Raw genomic sequence first — 21,782 nt, forward strand, 5'->3', positions numbered from 1 at the left:
GTTCTTCGCTGCTCGTTACACAAGCCCCTCCATCCGCCCCCAGACCCTGCTTTAACCATTTTTGCAGTAAGTGCGCAAGTTACCGAGCTCCCACGGCCCTGAAGTCTTTTTATTTTCTAATCCTCATTGTAATGTTATGAAGATGTGCCGTCATGACGATTTTATTTTTTATTATTTAAGATTTGTGTGTTTTAAATAAATTAGGATTTGGGAATTAATGTTTGAAAACGCTTTTGCCAACTATAAACAGACACCAGATATCGGTGTATTCCAGTTTTCCTTTCTAGATTGCAGTAGCTTATAGAACGCCGGTACAATTGAGGTGAGGAAGGACTGCAACTTCCAGAAGGTGCTGTGGTTAAGAGAAAAGTAAAGGTGGCATCAGTATCTGTAAAGCAAATGCACGCGTTTGTTTACTTCTTAAAACAGGGCGGGCGTGTGCTGGTAGAGGGTTTGAGGGGACCTGGTCGTGTTTAGAGAGGGGTAAGAGCAGTGCTTTAAATGGGGGGAAAAAGGTGCAGGTACAACATACTCATTTACATGTGGCGAGTGGGCGGGGATTGGGGGCGGGGCTTAAGGGAAGACATGCTTCTTGACTTATATACTACTTGAAGCACATACCAAAACAAATGAGAAATGACTTTCAATAAACAAAGAACGTTTGTTTACTCATTACACAACGAAAGCCAAACGTGGTGGTATTTTCACATTTCCTTGTTTTGTAATATTTGCAACATCACTCCTGTTAATTGCTGTTGCTTGGCACAATACCATATATTCTCCAGCCACACAGAAAGAAACAAGCAGACGTGCATACACGAGCATTCCACACATTTCCTCCTTGCAAGAGTGTCTATTCTCTCCCTCTTTCTCTGGTATTTCTCTCACACAAAAATAATCACAAGCAAGCAGACAAACAATAGCAGACACTTAACAAAAGAATCAGGTGGGATTAAAGCCATTTGAACCTGGTTACCTCCCACAGCTTTCTGAATACCTTTGTCGCCGGGCTGCCTCGATTTCTGTGTTTGTAACAAAGCATGATGGTGAATACCCGGAACGGTATGCGAATGAGCCCAAGCTGAATAGTTCAGCGGGGGCTCGGCTCAGGCCTACAGAAGTGCCTTGGCTGTCAGAGACAGGCCGCCAGCGCTTCATGAGTACTGGTACTCTCCTCGGCAGTAGAGAAGTGCCGGTACTCAGAGTAATAAAACTAAGAAGTGCCGGTACTCAGTACCGGTGAGTACCGGCCCATTTAAAGCACTGGGTAAGAGGGAAGGAAATATGACATATTGTGGTGCTCTGGAGATCAGGTAGTGCCAAGTGGCGTGCAGTGTTTACCGTGCAATGTGACGCTTTAGTGGCCCAACGACGGGAGCAAGTATGAATTACAAAGGCTGAGGTTGTGGGCTGGGGCGCGTGTGGGGTTGGAGTGTGATGCAGCTGTTGCATCTCCTTACTCTCCACGTGACGGGAGGAGACGGTGGAGGCTGGGCTGTGAGCAGGAGAGACTCAGATGCATTAGCTCTAATTTAGAGGGGTCTGAGACCCGAAGGGGAGGTTCAAGCCCTCTTCCGGTGTATGTGTGTGTGCCTGCAGATATTGATGGCATCAGCTCTGTCCCTCTTCGCAGTCCTTTTCTTTTCATTGCCCTTTTTAGGTCTCGCCTGGCTATCGCGTAAGCGATCGCTCAGCGAGACTTATGTAGGGGCTTCAGAAAATGCTCCCAAAGGCTTCCCAGGCAGATCGGGTGGCGGTTACGCGCACAACCACGCGCATTCCATTTGCCACCAGCTACTTCCTGCGCGTGCGCCGCCTCACTCATTCAGAGAGATTTAGTAAGGGGCACAAGACCTTAGGAATGCGGTTTATGGCCAGTGCATGTGAGGCGTTCAAGCGCGAAGCTGGCATCTGGCATCGGACTTGAAAGCAGCAGACTGCTTTCGCCAGCGCGCGCTCTGCCTCACTTCCTGCATCCCCTCTTACAACAATTAACTTTCGTTATAACTCACACCCCATATGCTCGTTCCCTCCCACCCTTCCTTTGATGTCCGCTTTTCTTGTTGTTTACAAACCACGCCACACACTGCTGCACGCCACACACTGCTGCACGCCACACACTGCTGCACGCCGCACACTGCTGCACGCCGCACACTACCGCACGCCACACACTGCTGCGCACACTGCTGCATTACACACTGCTGCACGCCACACACTGCTGCACGCCGCACACTGCTACATGAAACACTGCTGCACGCCTCACACTGCTGCACGTCTCACACTGCTGCACTTCTCACACTGCTGCACGCCACACACTGCTGCACGCCACACACTGCTGCACGCCACACACTGCTGCACGCCGCTACACACCACACACTGCTGTACGCCACACACTGCTGCACGCCACACACTGCTGCATGCAGCTGTACGCCACACACTGCTGCATGCCACACACTGCTGCATGCTGCACACTGCTGCACGCCGCACACTGCTACACAAAACACTGCTGCACGCCACACACTGCTGCATGCCGCTGTACGCCACACACTGCTGCACGCAGCACACTGCTACACAAAACACTGCTGCACGCCACACACTGCTGCACGCCACACACTGCTGCATGCCACACTGCTGCATGCCGCTGTACGCCACACACTGCTGCACGCCACACACTGCTGCACACCGCACACTGCTGCACGCCGCACACTGCTGTACGCCGCACACTGCTACACAAAACACTGCTGCACGCCACACACTGTTGCACGCCACATACTGTTGCACGCCACATACTGCTGCACGCCACACACTGCTGCACGCCACACACTGCTGCACGCCACACACTGCTGCACAATGCTACACGAAACACTGCTGCACGCCACACATTGCTGCACACCACATACTGCTGCACGCCGCACACTGCTGCACGCCACACACTGCTGCACACTGCTGCATTACTCACTGCTGCATGCCGCACACTGCTGCACGCTGCACACTGCTGCACGCCGCACACTGCTGCACGCCGCACACTGCTGCACGAAACACTGCTGCATGCCACACACTGCTGCACGCCGCACAATGCTACACGAAACACTGCTGCACGCCACACACTGCTGCACGGCACACACTGCTGCATGCCACACACTGCTGCACGCCACACACTGCTGCACACTGCTGCATTACTCACTGCTGCATGCTGCACGACGCTGCTGCACGCAGCACACTGCTGCACACCGCACACTGCTGCATGCCACACAGTGCTGCATGCCACACAGTGCTGCATGCCACACACTGCTCGCCGCACACTGCTGCACGCCACACACCGCTGCACGCCGCACACTGCTGCACGCCACACACTGCTGCATGCCGCACACTGCTGCATGCCGCACACTGCTGCACGCCTCACACTGCTGCACGCCGCACACTGCTGCACGCCGCACACTGCTGCACGCCGCACACTGCTGCACGCCACACACTGTTGCACAATGCTACACGAAACACTGCTGCACGCCACACACTGCTGCACGCAGCACACTGCTGCACGCCGCACACTGCTACATGAAACACTGCTGCACGCCACACACTGCTGCACGCCACACACTGCTGCACGCCACACTGCTGCATGCCGCTGTATGCCACACACTGCTGCACGCCACACACTGCTGCACGCCGCACACTGCTGTACGCCACACACTGCTACACAAAACACTGCTGCATGCCACACACTGTTGCACGCCACATACTGCTGCATGCCACACACTGCTGCACGCCACACACTGCTGCACGCCACACACTGCTGCACAATGCTACACGAAACACTGCTGCACGCCACACATTGCTGCACACCACATACTGCTGCACGCCGCACACTGCTGCACGCCACACACTGCTGCACGCCACACACTGCTGCACACTGCTGCATTACTCACTGCTGCATGCTGCACGACACTGCTGCATGCAGCACACTGCTGCATGCCGCACACTGCTGCACGCCACACACTGCTGCACGCCACACACTGCTGCATGCCGCACACTGCTGCATGCCACACACTGCTGCACGCCGCACACTGCTGCACGCCGCACACTGCTACACGAAACACTGCTGCATGCCACACACTGCTGCACGCCACACACTGCTGCACGCCGCACAATGCTACACAAAACACTGCTGCACGCCACACACTGCTGCACGGCACACACTGCTGCACGCCGCACACTGCTGCACGCCACACACTGCTGCACACTGCTGCATTACACACTGCTGCATTACTCACTGCTGCATGCTGCACGACACTGCTGCATGCTGCACGACACTGCTGCACGCAGCACACTGCTGCACACCGCACACTGCTGCATGCCACACAGTGCTGCATGCCACACAGTGCTGCATGCCACACACTGCTCGCCGCACATTGCTACACGCCACACAGTGCTGCACGCCGCACACTGCTGCACGCCACACACTGCTGCATGCCGCACACTGCTGCACGCCACACACTGCTGCACGCCACACACTGCTGCACGCCACACACTGCTGCACGCCGCACACTGCTGCACGCCACACACTGCTGCACGCCACACACTGCTGCACTCCACACACTGCTTTTATGCGAGTTTATGCTACTGACATTGTAAATGACAATGCCTTTTATTTGTTTTAAAACCAAAACATAAATAAAAGGCATTGTAATTTTACAATGCGAATAGCTCAAACTCTTATAAATGCGAGACCTATTGCATTGCAAGTGCTTGTTATACAGGTCCCGAATAACCTTACGCGATCTGGAGGATCCTTCAGGTGTCTGTTAATTCATGACATAACATAATGCATACACCATAACATAAGACATTATGACACATCAATCATAACAAAACACAAACAACAACATTAAGTACATAAAACATCGCATACAACAAGAATATTAAATAAAAAACGGCATACAACATAGAAAACATAACACCTGAAATCATACAAGATAACAGAAACAATGTAACAAAGCATAAACCATTTAATGTAACACAAAACATACAATAATATAAAATGACAGCACGATGACTCCGTAAAGATAAAAAGTGTTGGGAAGGGTGACGTGTTAATTACTTATCGATAATTCCATTACTCTGAGTCCAGTTATTAGTAAATGACTGAAACGAGGAAGAATAGTCTTAGTTAATAACCAGTAAGTAATTAGAACATTGACTCTTCGTCCACTTCCTCGTTCCATCAATTTCGTAATGAAAAATATCTAGTACAAATCAAGGAAAAAAAAAAACACCTACAACCTGGCATCAGGGCAGAGAGACACCCAGCCAATGTAATAACAATGCCCAACACAGCCGGAAAAGAAAAGCATAACAAAACGGACTCAGTTTTGCACCCTTTCATCCAACCAAACAAGCATTTGCAATGCAATAGGTCTCGCATTTATCGAAACTTTGACCTATTGGTATTGTACATGACAATGCCTTTTATCATTGCAGGTTTTTTAAACACATAAATAAAATAAATTTTCATTTACAATGCCAATAGCTCAAAATCTCGCAAATGCGAGACCTATTGCAATGCAAATGCTTGTTTTTGAGGAGTCCCTGTTATCACTCTGCCACAACTGTTGTCGTTATTCTGCATGGGGTTTTCGGGGCACTTAGACTGTGCAGAGATTCTCTTAGTCTTCATACCTCACGCAAGTCTGTCCCTTATCATGTTGCACTAGGATCTGTGGTGCCAGAAACGGCTATCCCTGCATGGCCATTTCCCTTCAGCTCATGGGCATTTGGTTGTATTACTGCTGCATGCAAGCAGCAAGGCCTGGGGAGGTTGCTGCTTGCATCGCAGTGGGATACAGAGGGTGATTTTGGCGTCCCGTGGGGTGCTGTGCATCTGTGGAGGACATGTCGGTAGGAATTAGTCATTGTCATGCTTCCGCATTTTCTTCCTGGCATGTGCTGCGGTAGGTATGCTGGTGGGTGGTGGTCACTATTGTATGTGCCATTGTTGGTACATGTGGAGCAGTCGGCGCTATTGTGGAACTCATGGTGTATTTGAAGACAACCAAGGAGCCTGGCTCAATGGTGCAGGTGCTTGTCTGTGGTTCGACGTTGCCTTGAGGTCAGGGGTTCCAGTCCTGCGAGGGGGCTGAGGCACAATTAGTAGTGATGACGCTGATCACATTTTTATATTTGGCTTTATGATTGGGGTTGTTGCATACCCTTGCGTCTCTGATGTCTTCTGGCCCATGTTTCCAGAAGCCTTATGCGGGTCGTTTGTGATGGTTCGCAAGGGCTCAGTCTTCCCTAAGATTTCATGTGCATTCATTAATTTCTGTAAATTTCTGTTCCATTTTACTTGCATGATCCATCGGTGTTTGATATTCGTTTTGTACCTCAGGTTTTAGTACATTTATCTTATTTTGCTGCTTGATGTGTGTACTGGTACGGGCTCACAATGCTGTGTCTGTGACTTTTCTCCTGTTTGTTCCAGCGACAGCTTTGACATGCCGGTCAGGTATGTAGGATATAAGCAGGTGACATCCTTATCCATGGCTAATGGGCTGGGACCTGGTGTTAGTGGTCTTACACTCTCACTCAGTGGTTTACGGTGTTGAAGGTGAATGCCTACCTGTGCTGGTGGCTGTCTCTGGCCCTTCACCTTGTCTATGGGTTCCTTTTGTGCCGGTGTTTGATCTCAGGAACATCAACGAATGGGCCATGCCTTTCCAGATGCTGTCCTTCTTGCATCTCATTTTGCTGGTATTCCTGTTCATCCCTGTAATCTGTGGTTCCAGCAGTTTGTGAGGTCACCCTATGGTATCACTTGAGGTGCTGTTTCCTTTGGAATTGTTTTCCTGTTGGTTTCTGTGTTGACAGCGAAGTGGAGTTGGTTAATGCTCTCCTGAGTCAGAGGTGGAGAGTGAGTCCAGCCGGATCTGTCAGCCGGAGCTGGTGGTGTTCTGGAGGGGGTGTTGGTTTCCCTGTCTGCTGTTGAAGTCCAGGCAATGATTGTGGCTGCAGTCACTCCGGCCTTGTGTGCCAGGCATTAGGATAACTGTGCGTCGGTCCGGTTGGATGATGATACAGATTCTGTCTTTTATGCTGTGGGACATGTGGTGTCTGGTGGGAAGTTCATTTCCAGGGATGATCTGGTGGTCCTTCCATTTCATATCAGAGTCATTCTGTGCATAGCGCCACCTCCGGTGGAGGTGGCTGCTGGGGGTCTCTTTCCGCAATTTGTTAAGCCTGCAGCACTTGCTTTGCCATTGCACCAATTGCTCATGGAGATCTTTGATTCTTGGGAAGTGTCTGAGCATAGCCAGGTTAACCGCTTTCATCAAAAGTCCTCTGCATTGGCAGATGGGTACATGCTGTTACCACCTTCTATTAGGTTGATTCTATTTTGGCTCCTCTTCTTGGCAGGTCCTCATTAACTCCTGATGATCGTTTGCCTTTGGATAAATGGATCCCCAGGTGGATGGTGGACTGCTGCCATCAGTCGCCGCATCTTATCTGATGCTCGGGATGCCTCACATGGGGCCTTGCCTGCTCGATCCTTGGTAAATGATTTTTGGGCTTTGGCAGGGGCCAGGCATGAGCGCTCAAGTGTGTCAGTTGTCATGATACATGTGGCAACCCAGGCCGAGTTCCTTTGTGTCGGCAGATATCCTAAAGTTGCATATGTGACTTCCTCCTCTTCTTTCACGGCCCGACAACCATTTGGTTGGGGGATTGGGAGACAGTTCTTGCTGTTCTGTCTTCCTTTCTTTATCTGCTGTTTGAGGAGGGCAAACTATGCCCTGTCATGTCCCTGGTTGTGGGCCTGATGTTTGCTTTACCTCAGTTTCCTTGATCCAATAGTTGCTGTTTGGGGTACGTTGGGTGGAGGCTCTGGTAGTTTGGTTATCTCCAGCATGGCCCCGCGCTCTCTGTATCCTCTACTGGTGGAGTTGGAAGTGGGACTGGGAGCTCCCTTTGGTCTCATCTCCCAGCAGTTCCCTCCCTGTCTCCTGGTTCAGTCATTGGTGCACCTCGGGCTGTCGGCTTGAGGTTCACAAGGAGAAGTTTAAGGTTACTGGGTCTCTCAGCTTCTGTGCCTTCTTCTGTGCAGATGTCCAGACGGTTGTTGACTATGTCTTCTTCTGCTGGAATTTGGATGTCATTTCAGGCCTGGGGTGTCAGGCCCTGTTTGGTTCTTCCATCTGTTTCTACTTCCTAGGATTTGGGGGTTTCTTCAGGATGGGTTTCTGTTGGGTTTTATCTCTTCCCCTCTTCAGGGTCACGGAGTGGCTGTGAAGGCATTCCGATACCCATGGAGTGGTCTTTTGGCCACCGAGGGTCTGGTCACCTGGTTCTTTCCAGGATTTTCTGTCTTTTGGTCCTGTCCCGCAGGTGGTGTGTCCTTCCTGGGTCTGCAGTTGAGATTGCGGGTTTTCCAGTATCCTCTATTGTGCCTTTGTCTTTGGTGAGGTTACGTATTTTACCTTTGGAGGTGTTTTGTATGGTGATCGTAACTTCGTACCACCACCTTGGGGCGCTGGGCTCTCTGTCTTGCGGCCTTCGATACCCTCTCCCCCTCAGTTCTTACCTCACGCCTGAGGGATGTGGGGGTGAAGGACGCAGCTCTAGATCTATTGACTTCTTTCCTTGATGGGAGGGAACAAAGAGTCAAGCTGGGGGAGTTCCTATCTCCATCCCGTCCTGTGCTATGTGGGGTCCCCCAAGGGTCGGCGCTTAGCCCGACCCTATTTAACATCTACGTAACCCCTCTAGCCAGACTAATAAGAACGTTCGGGATGGAGGTAGTCTCTTATGCAGATGACACCCAAATACTCGTCTCTCTCTCCCATTCAGATGTGCAAACCGCCTCCAAGTTTAGATCTTGTATGGAGGCGGTTGGTCATTGGATGATTCAGAACTCCCTTAAACTGAATGGGGAGAAGACTGAGGTGATGGTGTTTGGAGGGAAAGAAAACATCTGGTCAGCCAATTGGTGGCCTGACGCGTTGGGAATGTGTCCTTCCCCCACTACATCTGCTAAGAATCTCGGGGTGCTGATAGACCCTGCCCTTGATATGAACAAACAGGTGAGTAGGACCATCTCCATCTGCTGGGGTCTGATCCACATTCTTCGAAGGATTAGGAAATATCTTTCCTTGCAGGCCAGAAAGCAAATTGCTGTCGCACTCATTGGTTCACGTTTGGACTACTGTAATGCGCTGTATGCGGGGCTAAACAGGAGCCTCCTGCAACGCTTACAGGTAGTTCAAAATGCCACAGCCAGATTTGTTCTGGATATCCCCAGACGCTCTTCGGCCATGGAGGCTAGGAAAACGCTGCATTGGTTACCGGTAGAACTCCGAATACGGTTCAAAATCCTATGTATGACATATAGAGCCTTTGCCAAAAATAGCGATTCAGGAGTCGGATCTATCATTTCCCATTACACTCCTGGAAGGAACTTGCGTTCCGCCGGGAAATTGCTTCTTATAGCTCCCCGTATACGAAGAGCTAAATGGGGTGGCAGGGCCTTTTCCACTCTGGCCCCCAAATGGTGGAATGATCTTCCTCTTGACCTCAGATCCTTGCCCTCCCTGCAGAAGTTCCGTAGTGCCCTTAAAACTTGCCTCTTTCGGCAGGCCTATATGTAAGGATGTTTGCTTCAATTTTTGATCGTATTCTTAGGTGCCTTGATACCTGCGGGTTATTGTTTTGCGCGATATAAATTTTTATCAATCAATCAATCAATCAGTTTCCGATCTTATGGGTGTTCATTGAAGGGATTGTGCTGGGTTGGGTCCAGGATTTGTGCCAAAAGGAACGGATTTGTTTCTTCTTTGGCGGAATGTGTTTTCCCTGTGTTCTTTTCAGTCGCTCAGTCTCCTTAGGAGGTGGCTCTTCATTTACTTGTTGGACAGAGGGCGGTGTTGCTCTGCCTGGAATGGGTGAAGGCAGTCTGGGTCTTCTCTTCGTTGTTTGATACTTTTGGTACTTTCCGGTAGGGGGTATGCTTTCGATTCCGACCTACAACTGGTAGGCCGAGTGTGTGTTTTTGCTGACTTATACGCAGTTTAGCCTGTATTCTTCTCACAGGTTCCACGGGAGGTCTACTGGGTGCCTGTCTGCTTCCTTGGCTCTGGTGCAGGGTGCTTCTTTGCAGGGCCTCTATTAGGTTGGCGCTTGGGCAACTCCATCTGCCTGTGTGTCTTCTTCTTGGGTGGTCCAGGATCCGGGGGTTCCGGATTGTTTGGGTTCCACAGTGCTGGTTTTCGTGTTGTAAACAGTTTCTTGCCTACCGTTTAAGCTTGTGTTGGCATTTCTGTGCAGTTGTCCTGGCCTGCTTTTTGGCTTGGGTACATCTCAATAATTGAGTCATAACGGCAAGAGGGATGAAGGGGTAATGCTGCATTTACTTACCGGTAATAGCATTACTCTGAGTCCTACTCTCGCCGAGGTGACTCAGGCACTCCCTCTCGCCCTTTTCGGCCAGTCTATCTGTGTGGAGTTTGGGTTTGGTACGGAACATTAAGTAAGGAGGGGGGAGGAATTTTTATCTGTGGGAAAGGGTTGTGATTGGAGACACAGGGTCCTCAATAATTGAGTCATCACGGCGAGAGGAACGAAGGGGTAATGCTGCAATACTTGGCGGTAATAGCATTACTCTGAGTCCTTATTTCACCATGATGACTCAGGCCCTACCTCCTGCCCTTTTCAGCCAGTACACTGTGCGGAGTTTGGGAGTGGTACAGAACAGGAAGTAAGGAGGGGGATTTTTATCTGTGGGAAATGGTTCTGATTGGAGGCACAGGGGCCTCAATAAGTGAGTCATCACGGCGAGAGAAGGACTCAGTGTAATGCTATTACTGGCAAATAATCGCAGCATTTCTAGATATTAGCTTCACCGTGCTTGGCTTCAAGTCTTTTTTAATAAATCATTTTAAATAATTTAAAGTAGTCTTTTTTTTTTATTGTGCAGAGCAAGCAAAAACATAACAAAAGCAACCGTCAACAGGAAGTTTACCTACTACTTTGTGATCAAAAACCTGTTCATAATACATACAATACCAACATGGATTAGATACAAGAGAATAGAATAAAAACATGTTGCAGCAGTAATCTGGCTGCATCTTAAACTGTTTGTAAGTGAGCTAATCTTACTTATTAAAATACTAAAGTGCTACAGTACACAGAAAGAGCCATACTAAACTGTTCAAAAATCTATACCTTTTGCATAAAATCAGCATGAAAATAGAAAAAGACATGATGCAACTATAATCCGGTTACAACCTTAGTTTTAGGGGGCTGCTAGAGTCAACGTCACAACTATTTACAAATGTGCAAATTTCCCCACCCCAGTCAAAAGTGCTAAAGTGCAAATGTACCCAGACAGCTCCCCATTAAGACAGTCTTTTACTGGCATATAACCAGCACAAATAAAACTAGAAAAGGAATGATAGCGACTATAATTTAGTAGTTCCTCAAGTTTTCCAAGTAGAGCTTTGATCAAAATCCCCACTTTTTTTTCATAGATGTGCATATCTAGCATACTAAAAGTGCAGAGTGCTAAAGTTCCAGAGTGCTGAGGTGCAAAATCTTGTAAAATTTCTATTCCCACCGTGGTTTCAAGGTTTGCCAGATATTTCCAAACAGCAGGGAATTTTCTTGTAGCGCCTACCCTCCTGGCATATGCTTCTTCGAACATCATAGTTTGTTTCATTTTATTTAACCACTTTGAGTAAGAGTCTTCCGACCTCCAATTCTGAAGGATTAAAGAACTCGCAACGCGGGAACAAATCGCAACAAAAGTCTCCTCTGCTTTTGTGAGATCTTCCCTTACTCTAGTAATGCCAAAAAGGGCTACCACGGCCTCCGGATCTTACCTTTTCTGAATTGCCTGGCTAATAGCCGAGAAAATCTTAACCCAGAATAACTCTAGTTTTGGACACATGAAAAATATGTGTAGCCAAGCCCCTTCACCTTCTGCCCGGCATCGGAAACATCTATTCTCCACTTCCGGATATTTTTAGCTCAGAGTTTTAGGAGTATAGTATGCCATCCATCGAGACAAGAAGGCCATCCTTTTGAAATTGGCAGCTCTTAATGCCTTACTACCTAACTGGGATATAGATTGCCACTCCTGGCTAGACAAAGTGCAATAAGTTTCACGTGATACCCTTTCTAAAAATTTCTCAACCAAGGAAGATTTGTTAAGTTTACTCAGCTGAGAGTACCAGTTGCCAACCCCACTTAGTTTGGCTCCATATACAGTGATCATCTGTTTAGTTGAGGCACCGCATGATGAAAGATTATATCTATTTATATAATGTACATTCTGGAGATACTCAAAAAAGATAAGCTAACTAAGTTCCCCATATCTATTTGGAACCTCTTGCCGGGTGATTGTTTTATTATAAAAAAAAAATGCCCTAGCTCTTTTAAGCAGCAATCCTTCCAATTTTTGAGGTGACTAGAATGGATTTAAAGACCCAGGGGCATATTTGCAACAGGCAGCGATAATTATCGCTGACCTTGTATACCGCATTTTTTTCTATCGCTGGAATATTTTGCCAGGCTAGCATTGTATTAACAACGCTTAGCGCCATGGCGATGTATATTCCAGCGATAGAGCCCTTTTCCATGGAACATCGCTGGTTTTCCAGCAATGTTCCATGTAAAACGGCGATATGCTTGATGATACGACCCTGTGGTCATATCACATGAATCCACCTCCCATGTTAGGTGTGCCTTAGTCAGGAATTTAACAGACGTTAAATTCCTGCGTTAAGGCATACTTAACGCAATTAAAATAATCGCTTCCCCGCATTGTAAATATCGCGAAGCTGCTTTAGCGATATTTACCCATGTTGTTTCCACAGACACACCTACTTTGCATCTCATTAACGGTGCGAAGTTAGGCGTGCTGGAAACGGGAGCAAAATCAGCAAAACACGCGCTAGCGTGGCCTTACTGATATCGCGATAAACTTATCACCGCTTTTCGCCCATAAACGGATGCTAAAGCAGCGATCAGTTTATCGCCTACCCTTGATAATATGCCCCCCAGACTTTTGCAGTCCACTAACTTTAGATAGTGGAATCCGGAAGAGCCGGCTTGTTTGAAACAGGATTGCAATCTAGAAGCATATTCCTGCAACGTCTTATATCTTGTCCTCTTCGGCAATTTAGTTATTTTTTAGAAATATCGGCATTTGCAAGCCAGATTCCTGAACCATTTTATCTAAGAAAAATTGTCTAATAATCAATTTGGTTCCAGTAAACGAGCTGTAAGATCTAAAATTGCTGCCTCGTAATAAGTTCGAAGTTTCGGCAAAGCTATCCCACCCTGATTGATTCCTAGCTGTAGAGTTGTTAGCTTGACCCTGGAAGCTTTTTTACTCCAGACAAATTCCCTAAACATAGACTCTAGCTCTTTAAAATAATTGCTATTAATTTTCAAAGGCACGTTTATAAAAAGAAACACGAGTAGAGGAAGTATGGACATTTTTATAAGGGCTACACGACCATTAATGTTAAGGGTAAAAGTGACCAGTTATCCAGCAATACTTTGATTTTATTCCGCATTGCTTGATAGTTTTACTTAAAAAGGTGCACATACTGATTAGAAACGAATAACCACAAATAGCGTATTGGTTCCGATGTCAAGGCCTGAGATTTAAGATTGAAGGGGAGAAAATCAAAATCGGCATTTAAAGTTAAAATCTCAGTCTTTTTTAAATTTATTTTATAGCCCCCAATCAACTCGAATTGGCTGAATTCTGTTAATACCCGGTTGAGATTTAAGCTATCACGACTTAAATATAAAACAATATCGTCCGCGAATAGCTTTAATTTTGCCATACCCGGTAATTTCCAAATTGTTGCGAATTTTTGTGGCCAAGGGCTCGATAAAGAAGGTAAACAGTAGGGGGGACATCGGACACCCTTCTCTAGAGGATGCTCAGGATCTTCTGAAAGAGATCTCTTCTTCAAAGTGAAGCGATATACAGTGCATTGCTGAAGCTCTCTATTGTGGGGTTTGGGGGGGGGGGGGTCACCCAGGGTGTAGTTCCACGACACCCAACAGTGTAGTAGTGGGTGGAGGGGCGAGATGTGGCTAGTGTGGTTTTCCACATTTACGGAGGGGGGGTTTGTTGGCTAGGGGGTTGTTTCGGGGAAGAATAAAGCAGTAGAAGGAGCAGTATCAATTGGGGCAAGAAAAACAGGATTTTGAGATCAAGTGAGTTTTGTTTTTGTTTTGAAAAATCTTAAAAATGGCTAGTGAATGCTGTATCATGTCATGTGAATGGAATGCTAAACAAACAAAAGTATGGAGGGCTTATAAGGTGGCGGGCTTCTTTTATGCCTCAAGTGTTCTTTCTTCAAGACATTTAAAAACGAATTCTCCAAAGCTTTTTCTTCCCAGAGTGTTCTCCAATGCTTTTTATACATCTGCTGGGTTGGCCAATAGAGGTGTAGCTATTTACTTCTGCAGAGGTTTGCCTTGGGAATTTGGTCAAGTCCGGAGAGACCCTCATGGAAGATGGATATGGGTCGTGGCCACATTAAATGGGAAAACACTAAATTTTGAAAACTACTATGGCCCAGTAGTAGATGATCCCTTAGCTCTATCGAAGGTCAGCGAGTTACTTAGGGGGATACATGGGCAGATCATTCTAGGAGGGGATTTTAATTTCATTCAAGGCTGAGGAAAGACACCTCTAATAAGAATAAGAAGCAATTGAAGCCAAAAAATAAAAAAGTCCTAGATGCTATAAAACAGGAGTATCATTTGATAGATCCCTGGTGCCTAATTAACCAGTCAAATAGGAAATATACATGCCACTCCCGCCAATTTCAAGCGGCCTCTCGTATCGATATCTTCCTCATATCTCGATCATTGAACCATATAGAAACTGAAATAGGGGCTAATTTCTTCTATGACCACTCCTTTGTAAATTAGAGCTGGAATTTGAGGAGGGAAGGAGGACGAGATCCAGGTGGCAGATGGATCGTCTCCTCCTGCAGGATCCTCAATGGATTACTTTAGGATTAATGAAGGAACGGCAGAACTATTTTCAGTTTGGGGGTGTTCAAGGAAGCTGTGCGTGGGCAATTGATTGCTTTTTCTGCTGCCCAGTCCAAAAAAACGGCGTGCAAAAATTGCCGAGCTCCAGCAGGCAGTTGACAGTGCCCTGAGCCAGAGAAATATCCTGTCACAGGGAGAGGGGGAAGCAGGGGGTCAGCTCGAGAGGGCCAAAAAGGCGGTCAGGGAATTTTTTTTAATTGAAGAGATAAATAGCTCTAGGACTTGTCAACAACGGGTATATGAGGATAGCCAAGTGGTTGGTAAACCGCTAGCTGGGTTAACTAAGACCAAGTAGGAAGCTGCTTTAATTACCAAGGTCATAGACCCTAAGACCAGAGCCATGATAACGGATAAGGGATAGAATAGCCCAAGTTTTCATGGAACATTATCAACAGCTATACCCCACTAAATATGAGGTTAGACAGGACTTAATCCAGGAATACTTTGAGAGGGTAAATCTTCCGAGCCTTTCTGACTCGCACGTGCAACAAATCCAACTCGGTATATCAGACGCAGAAATTTTAACAGCTCTGAAATCTATCTCTGGGGCGAAAGCCTGTGGAAACGATGGGTTGCCGATAGAGTTCTATAAGGTATTTTCCAAGGAGTCGATTCCCTTTTTGGCAAAACTGTCCAACAATATTAAGACAGGGTGTTCTGTCCCCTCAAGTTTTAAAAAGTCTATAATTGTAAGATTTGTGAAGAAGGGTAAAAACTCCAAAGATGTTAATTCTTACAGAACGATTAGTCTCCTAAATGCCGATTATAACATTCTAATGAAAGTCTGGGTCCAAGCTTCACTCTCCTAGCCCAGGAGCTGATTCATAGAGATTAGTCCGGGTTTGTTGCCGGAAGGTCAAAGTCCTCAAATACCGGGTTCTTAATTCAGACTCTTGACTTTTTAAAAATTAATCGTACCCCAACGCTCATCATGATGGTGGACGCTGAAAAGGCGTTTGACCTAGTTAATTGGGACGCACTTTTTTTGGTCTGGGTAAATTTGGTGTCCCTGTCCAGGCCATAGAAATGCTGAGGAACATCTATCAGGGTGCCCAGGCCCAGGTGGTGATAAGTGCAAATCAAGTAGGGACAGTACATATCAATTTAAAGTAGTCTTAAAGAACCCCTTTTTGCTAGCCCTACCCGTGTAACCCTTGCCTTTGTTTAATATTTTCTTGTAATATATTGTAAAGTAATTTTATTTTTTGTCCCCATTTGACTCAAGCATATGTTTTAGCTTCAGATGTATGTAACAGTTTAATAAATTATATCTTAATGATTTTTTTTGGTATAAATTATTTTCAATACATTAAGGAACTCTTAACCCTAATGCTTACTCAAAGTCTAACATTTGTTTAGTTATTTTATTTTTGTAATTAGTTTAATTGTATTGTTTTTAATTTCTTAATAGAAAATATGTAACACTTTTGCAAGAACTGATCCTAACTCTGAAATGAATAAATATTTAATAACTAATTCCTTTTGATCTGCACTACATTTATTAAAATCACCCGACTAATTGGCCTTTAAAAAAACATAACCGCAATTCAATCAACAACTTCTTGTGTTTTAAAATATATTTGCACAACATATTTTTAAGGCATCAGTGCTACTATTATACACATATATTGTTAATGTCTTACTTACGCGCGGAAAGATCACAAACGAGAAGATGATGAACTAGGAAACAGTACCCCACTAGGAAATAGTTTGAAGAGGAAAAGTTGACAAGCAGATGATCTGTTCTGGCACAGGTCCTCTGTAGCAGCGGTTGGGGCTAGTGATGCAAGCCCCCTTCTTGGCACCTCCCTTGTCAGCTGTCGAGTCCACAAAAAATAGAAGAACAGCAGTCAGCATAAAAACAAGACTATTTGAAATAAATATTCTATTATTCTTTTTTCAAGCATCACAACAATGTAAAGTCCCCCAGAATAAGCTGTCTACTACTATGAACAACGTTTCACCACATCTATGACGTCACAGGGGCTAGGGAAGTAGGGCATCATGGGCACTTCATCAGTTATTTGCCATATCACCGAAAGGATCCACAATGTTTACTCTCATTTTGATACACCAGTTGTGTCTGAATAACCAGAATTAAGTATATGGAATAAAGCCACTGCATTACTACTGTTTTACTTGTGTTCAATTCACAAAGGGTTGACAGTTGTTGGAAACGTCTCCCAAATAATCATCCGAAAATGAGTGCCTTATACATGTTTTCATAAGTTACACCAATTTAACCCCTCCCCTGCTCATGACGGAGCCATTCCGTCATGAGCCACGGTTGCCGTGTGCTCATGACGGAGTGGTTCTGTTATGCCGCGACCGTTGGCGGCCGCTCCGCCCATGCGGCGCTGTTTCCCCGCCTGTGCGGGGGGACAATGCAACTGGGCGGAGTCATGACGGAACCCCTCTGTCATGAGCACAGCTCAACCGTGGCTCATGACGTAGTGGCTCTGTCATGAGCACAGCGCCACCGCGCTGCCCCCCAACCCCCCCCAGCGCTGCGGCGGAATTCCCGCCACAGCGAAGGGGTTAACACCATGGAACACAAAAAATAATCATACACACTCTGGACACAGCAATAACATATTACTATCAACAACAAGTGCGTTCTACAACAAAAATGTGGTAAGTGGGACCACACTCAAGCCCCACACACATGCCCCCTCATTAGTTCCATTATGGAAGCCAATCAGATCCAAGGATACTTATGCAAGAGCAGCCATGCCCTTTTGGCCCACTCCAACAATAAACACTTGTATATATTCTCTTGAAAACATAAAGGAACTCATCACATGCCTAACAAACACAAGTGTATGCCACGGCATGACATATCTGACACTAGAGGCCAAAACTCAGGAGTTTGTATTTGAAATAAGCATGTCCTGAATACCTATGATATATGTGATCTGCGCATGCGTGCATATCTTACACAACTGACCTTTATTGAAACTGTTTTGTCAGGTATACTTGAGGCATAACAGTGGGGTGTCTGCCATGATGAAGCTTTTACACACCCGCTATTAATGCGAGGAGGTAGATCGGACTGTGGTTATATGATGTGAAGGGCTAAGTAGTGGTGTTTTAATTTTGAGATAAAGTCTAAGGGGTTATTCACAAGCTTCTTGTGCCACTTTTGCGTCACTTTCCCCAAGTTGAAAGTGACGCAAAGTGGCGCAAGGGGCTTGTAAATCTGCCCCTTAATATGGGGAAAATTGACATACTGGCGGCGCAAGGGGCGTGTAAAAAAGCCCCAAAACTCTTACCCCTTAGGGGAATATGGCCCTGGGATGTGATAGGATTTAACAGGAGTTTGCTCACTCATGTAATCTGCAGTGTGTTAGCAGTTGACTGGTACCCATTTACAGTTTGAGACAGACGTGATTTCTAATTTCTTTGTTAATTGATGAAACTATTATTCAAACTCATCTCAAAATCACTGCATGAAATGCAAAATAAAATGTTACCACATTTTCTTGATTCAACCCGGTCCTGGAATTCATTTCGTATGCTCTTTTGAACGAAGGAAATTGAGGCCCCTGGTGGGAAGTAGGGTCGGCAGACCAGTCTTCCCCCGGGGTTTCGTACAAGACCAGAAGCACAGGGCTGTAGTTCGGGTCAGGGGGTTGGGTGAGGGGTGGGGTTAGGTTTAGAGTATAAGGAGGGCAGGGGAGGACTTTTCACCCTCTTCCTGCCCTCAGCGCCATTAGGGAAGGGTCTAGCTGTAATTGATAGCGAAGTTAGGGAGAGTTAGAGTATTGAGGCCCAATCTGTCGGTTGGGGCGGCGTTAATTTTGCAGCCGGTGACCTGGTCTGCATAATATTTCAGGCAGCATTCGCCGCTCATCACCCCATCGAGATCACCACTTTCGTGAGGAGGAAGATGGCAACGCCGGACGTGGAGGCGGTCCACGCTGCAGGTCCTGGGCCGGGTGGGGAGAGCGGATCTCCTGCGGCCTGGGGTCTTGGAAGAGGCGTGGGTCGGGATGACCCGTACGCCCCGATCGGCATCGGATGGGGTTGCTGCGGTGGTGGTGGCGTGCCAGGAGGAGCCACCACCGCCACAACGAGGTATGTCTGGGCGGGGCCGGGGCCTTGTGCTGGGTGAGTCAGGGAAGCGCGGGGGACGGCGGAAGAGCCTGCCTCCACGCTTGCAGGGAGATGCGGCCGCACCCCTTGCGATGTCAGGACCGGGGGGAGGGGCGGGAGCGATCCGATGCAGCAGCGCGTGGCTGAGGTAGTGTACTGCAAGGACGCACCCGGCCCTTCACAGTTGTGGGGAGAGACAGGTAGGGAGGCTGCGGCGGGGGCACCTGAAATAGACAGTGAGGAGGGGGGGAAGAAGGCACAGAATGGGGTGAGCCCGTGGCCCAGGATTTTCAACTCATGCTCTCGGGCAGTGAGTCAGTCGGGGAGGAGGAGGGGAGATGGGAGGATGTGCCCATCGACCTCTCCAGTGGTGGTGGGAGGGGTCCTGCTCCACAGGAGGGGGGGCCGGTGGGTCCGGTAAGGCCAGTTCGATGCAGAGGCTTGGTGAGGCACCCGGTGACAGCGTGCCCGGCCCTTCAGGAGCCAGGATCTCTGGGTCAAGTGATCAGCAGTTCCTGCCCACTCTGCCCAGGTGGACAGATATGTCTCTGGAGGAGAAAATACGTGACCGACGTCGCATTATCCATGAGACTGAGTTGAGGTGGCAGGTATTGTGTGCAGCCAGGGATGGGGAGTTGGTTTGGTTGGTGAATCAGGTCCTGGGATTGGTCGAAGGGCCAAGAGACCCCGAGGCAAATAGGTCTGGGTGGATGAGGTGAGGCCCACGTTAGGGGTAGGGACGGCTGCGACGGCTCAGAGACCCGATGGTGCTGGGGCCCCCTCAGGTTCCAACAGCCTGGGGGGGGGCACAAGCCCGCGGTAGAGGCTGGTAGAGGCATGGGTGGGCCGGCGGGGCGCAAGACGTCTCCTAGACGCCGGGCAGAAGCTGCAAGGGGGTCCACGGCGGCCTGCCCTCCATCGGGGGAGCGGGCATCAACGGCGCCGGAGTGTGATTTTGTGCCTGGTGTGAAAGGGAAAGGTCTGAAGAGAGCAGTGCATGAGGTGCTGGAAGTGCCGGTTGAGGTTGAGCAAGAGGAACAACTGGATTATGATGAGGAGAGTGATGATTTGGAGGAGGGTGAAGTGAGTGACAGTGGTGATTGGGGGAGGCCAAAGGCGGCAACGGGACAGCTTGGTGTTTTGCAAGTGTCACAGGCCAGCAACAGAGGGAGCAAAAGGCGAACCAGAAGACGGTTGGTGCCCACAAATTTAACAGGTAAGGGTGCTTGGTGGGTTGCATGGGATGATGGCCCCAAAGGGGGGACGGAAGAAAGCCTGCCAGTCGGTGGGTGTGGGGGAGGGGTCCATGAGGGACCCAGGAGCGCCTGCTAAAGCGGCAGTGGAGCCAGTCGGTGGTGGCAAGCAATTGGTAGGTGCAGGCATCCAGACAGACAAGACTGACGACCAGGAGGGGAAGGATGAAAAGGGTGAGGACAAATATCGTAAGAAATTGCCATATGTGGGGTTGGCGATGGCATTGGGGTTGCACTTGTCTAAAAAAAAAAACAAGTCCAGGATCTGGAAGCACGAGTATGTGGACGTATTCAAGCTTTTGCATAGGGAGATACAGGCCAAAGAGGGTTCTAAGGAAGAGGAATGGGAATTGACGAGGCGGCCGCGGTTGCCAGTTAACATGGAGAATTGGACATCAGCATTTCTGATCTACGCGAGTATATATTGCGAGAAACACTTGGATCATGCAATTGCATTGCTTAAATATATGGACATCATTCGAAAGGCTCAGATGCATTTTGGGGGTTTCGCTTGGCTCAGTTACGATGAGGAGTTTGGGGCCAGGATTAGTGTCAACCCAGATAAGCCCTGGGGAAGTTGATCAAGAGCTCTGGATGCTGTGGATGTCCTCCACTCAGTCGTCGGCATCCACATACACAGCCAGTGGCTTGCCAGTCATGTACCTGTCTTTTTAGTCACGTCCCGCCCAGACTGGGGTGGGAGGGCAGAGCACTTACACCGGAGCGGGAGGACAGAGCACTTATACCGGGTCAACAGGCCAGTCGCCCAAGCCTACAGGGGTTAGTACAGGTGCATGTTGGAACTTCAACAAGGGTCTCTGCACACGGCACCCCTGCAAATTTAAGCACGAGTGCTCTAAGTGTCGCGGACGACACCCTCTCACACAATGCTTCACGTTGGCCATGCCCTCAGAACAGTGGCGAGTTACCAAGGGACGGGGGCAAACTGGGCCTAAGGGCTCCTACGCCGGTTAGGGTTGGGGCCTTGGGTCCGTGGCTCTCACGATATCCTGACAGAGAGGCCTCGCTGAGGACCCTTTGGGGTTTCACTGAGGGTTTTCGGGTGGGTCACCAGGGCCCCCGGTAACAGAGATGGGCGGAGAATTTGAGGTCTGCAAAGGATTTGCCAAGTGTTGTTGCGGCTAAATTGCTGAAAGAGGTGGCAGAAGGCAGGATAGTTGGCCCCTTTGATCACTGGCCTGTCTCTGACCTGATCATATCCCCTTTGGGAGTGGTGCCCAAGAAGGAGCCAGGGGATTTCGGGCTGATCCATCATTTGTCCTGGTCGGAGGCGAGGTCTGTGAATGATTTCATTGCCGAGTAGGATTCCAGAGTTTTATATGCTTCTGTTGACGATGCGAT

General features: G+C 48.2%; 1 protein-coding gene across 1 annotated transcript in view; it reads right to left on the minus strand.

The window, feature by feature from the left end:
• Positions 1-21,782, minus strand: part of LOC146866247 (large ribosomal subunit protein eL13-like) — a 257,237-nt gene that overhangs the window by 44,601 nt on the left and 190,854 nt on the right. The window contains exon 6 of the mRNA XM_085634992.1: positions 16,720-16,889. Coding sequence (XP_085491118.1) covers positions 16,731-16,889 — 159 coding nt within the window. The 3' untranslated portion in view covers positions 16,720-16,730. The remainder of the gene's footprint in view (positions 1-16,719; positions 16,890-21,782) is intronic.

Source organism: Triturus cristatus, chromosome 2_1 (genome assembly GCF_964204655.1).
Source record: "Triturus cristatus chromosome 2_1, aTriCri1.1, whole genome shotgun sequence".
In the NCBI taxonomy this organism is placed as follows: Eukaryota; Metazoa; Chordata; class Amphibia; order Caudata; family Salamandridae; genus Triturus; species Triturus cristatus.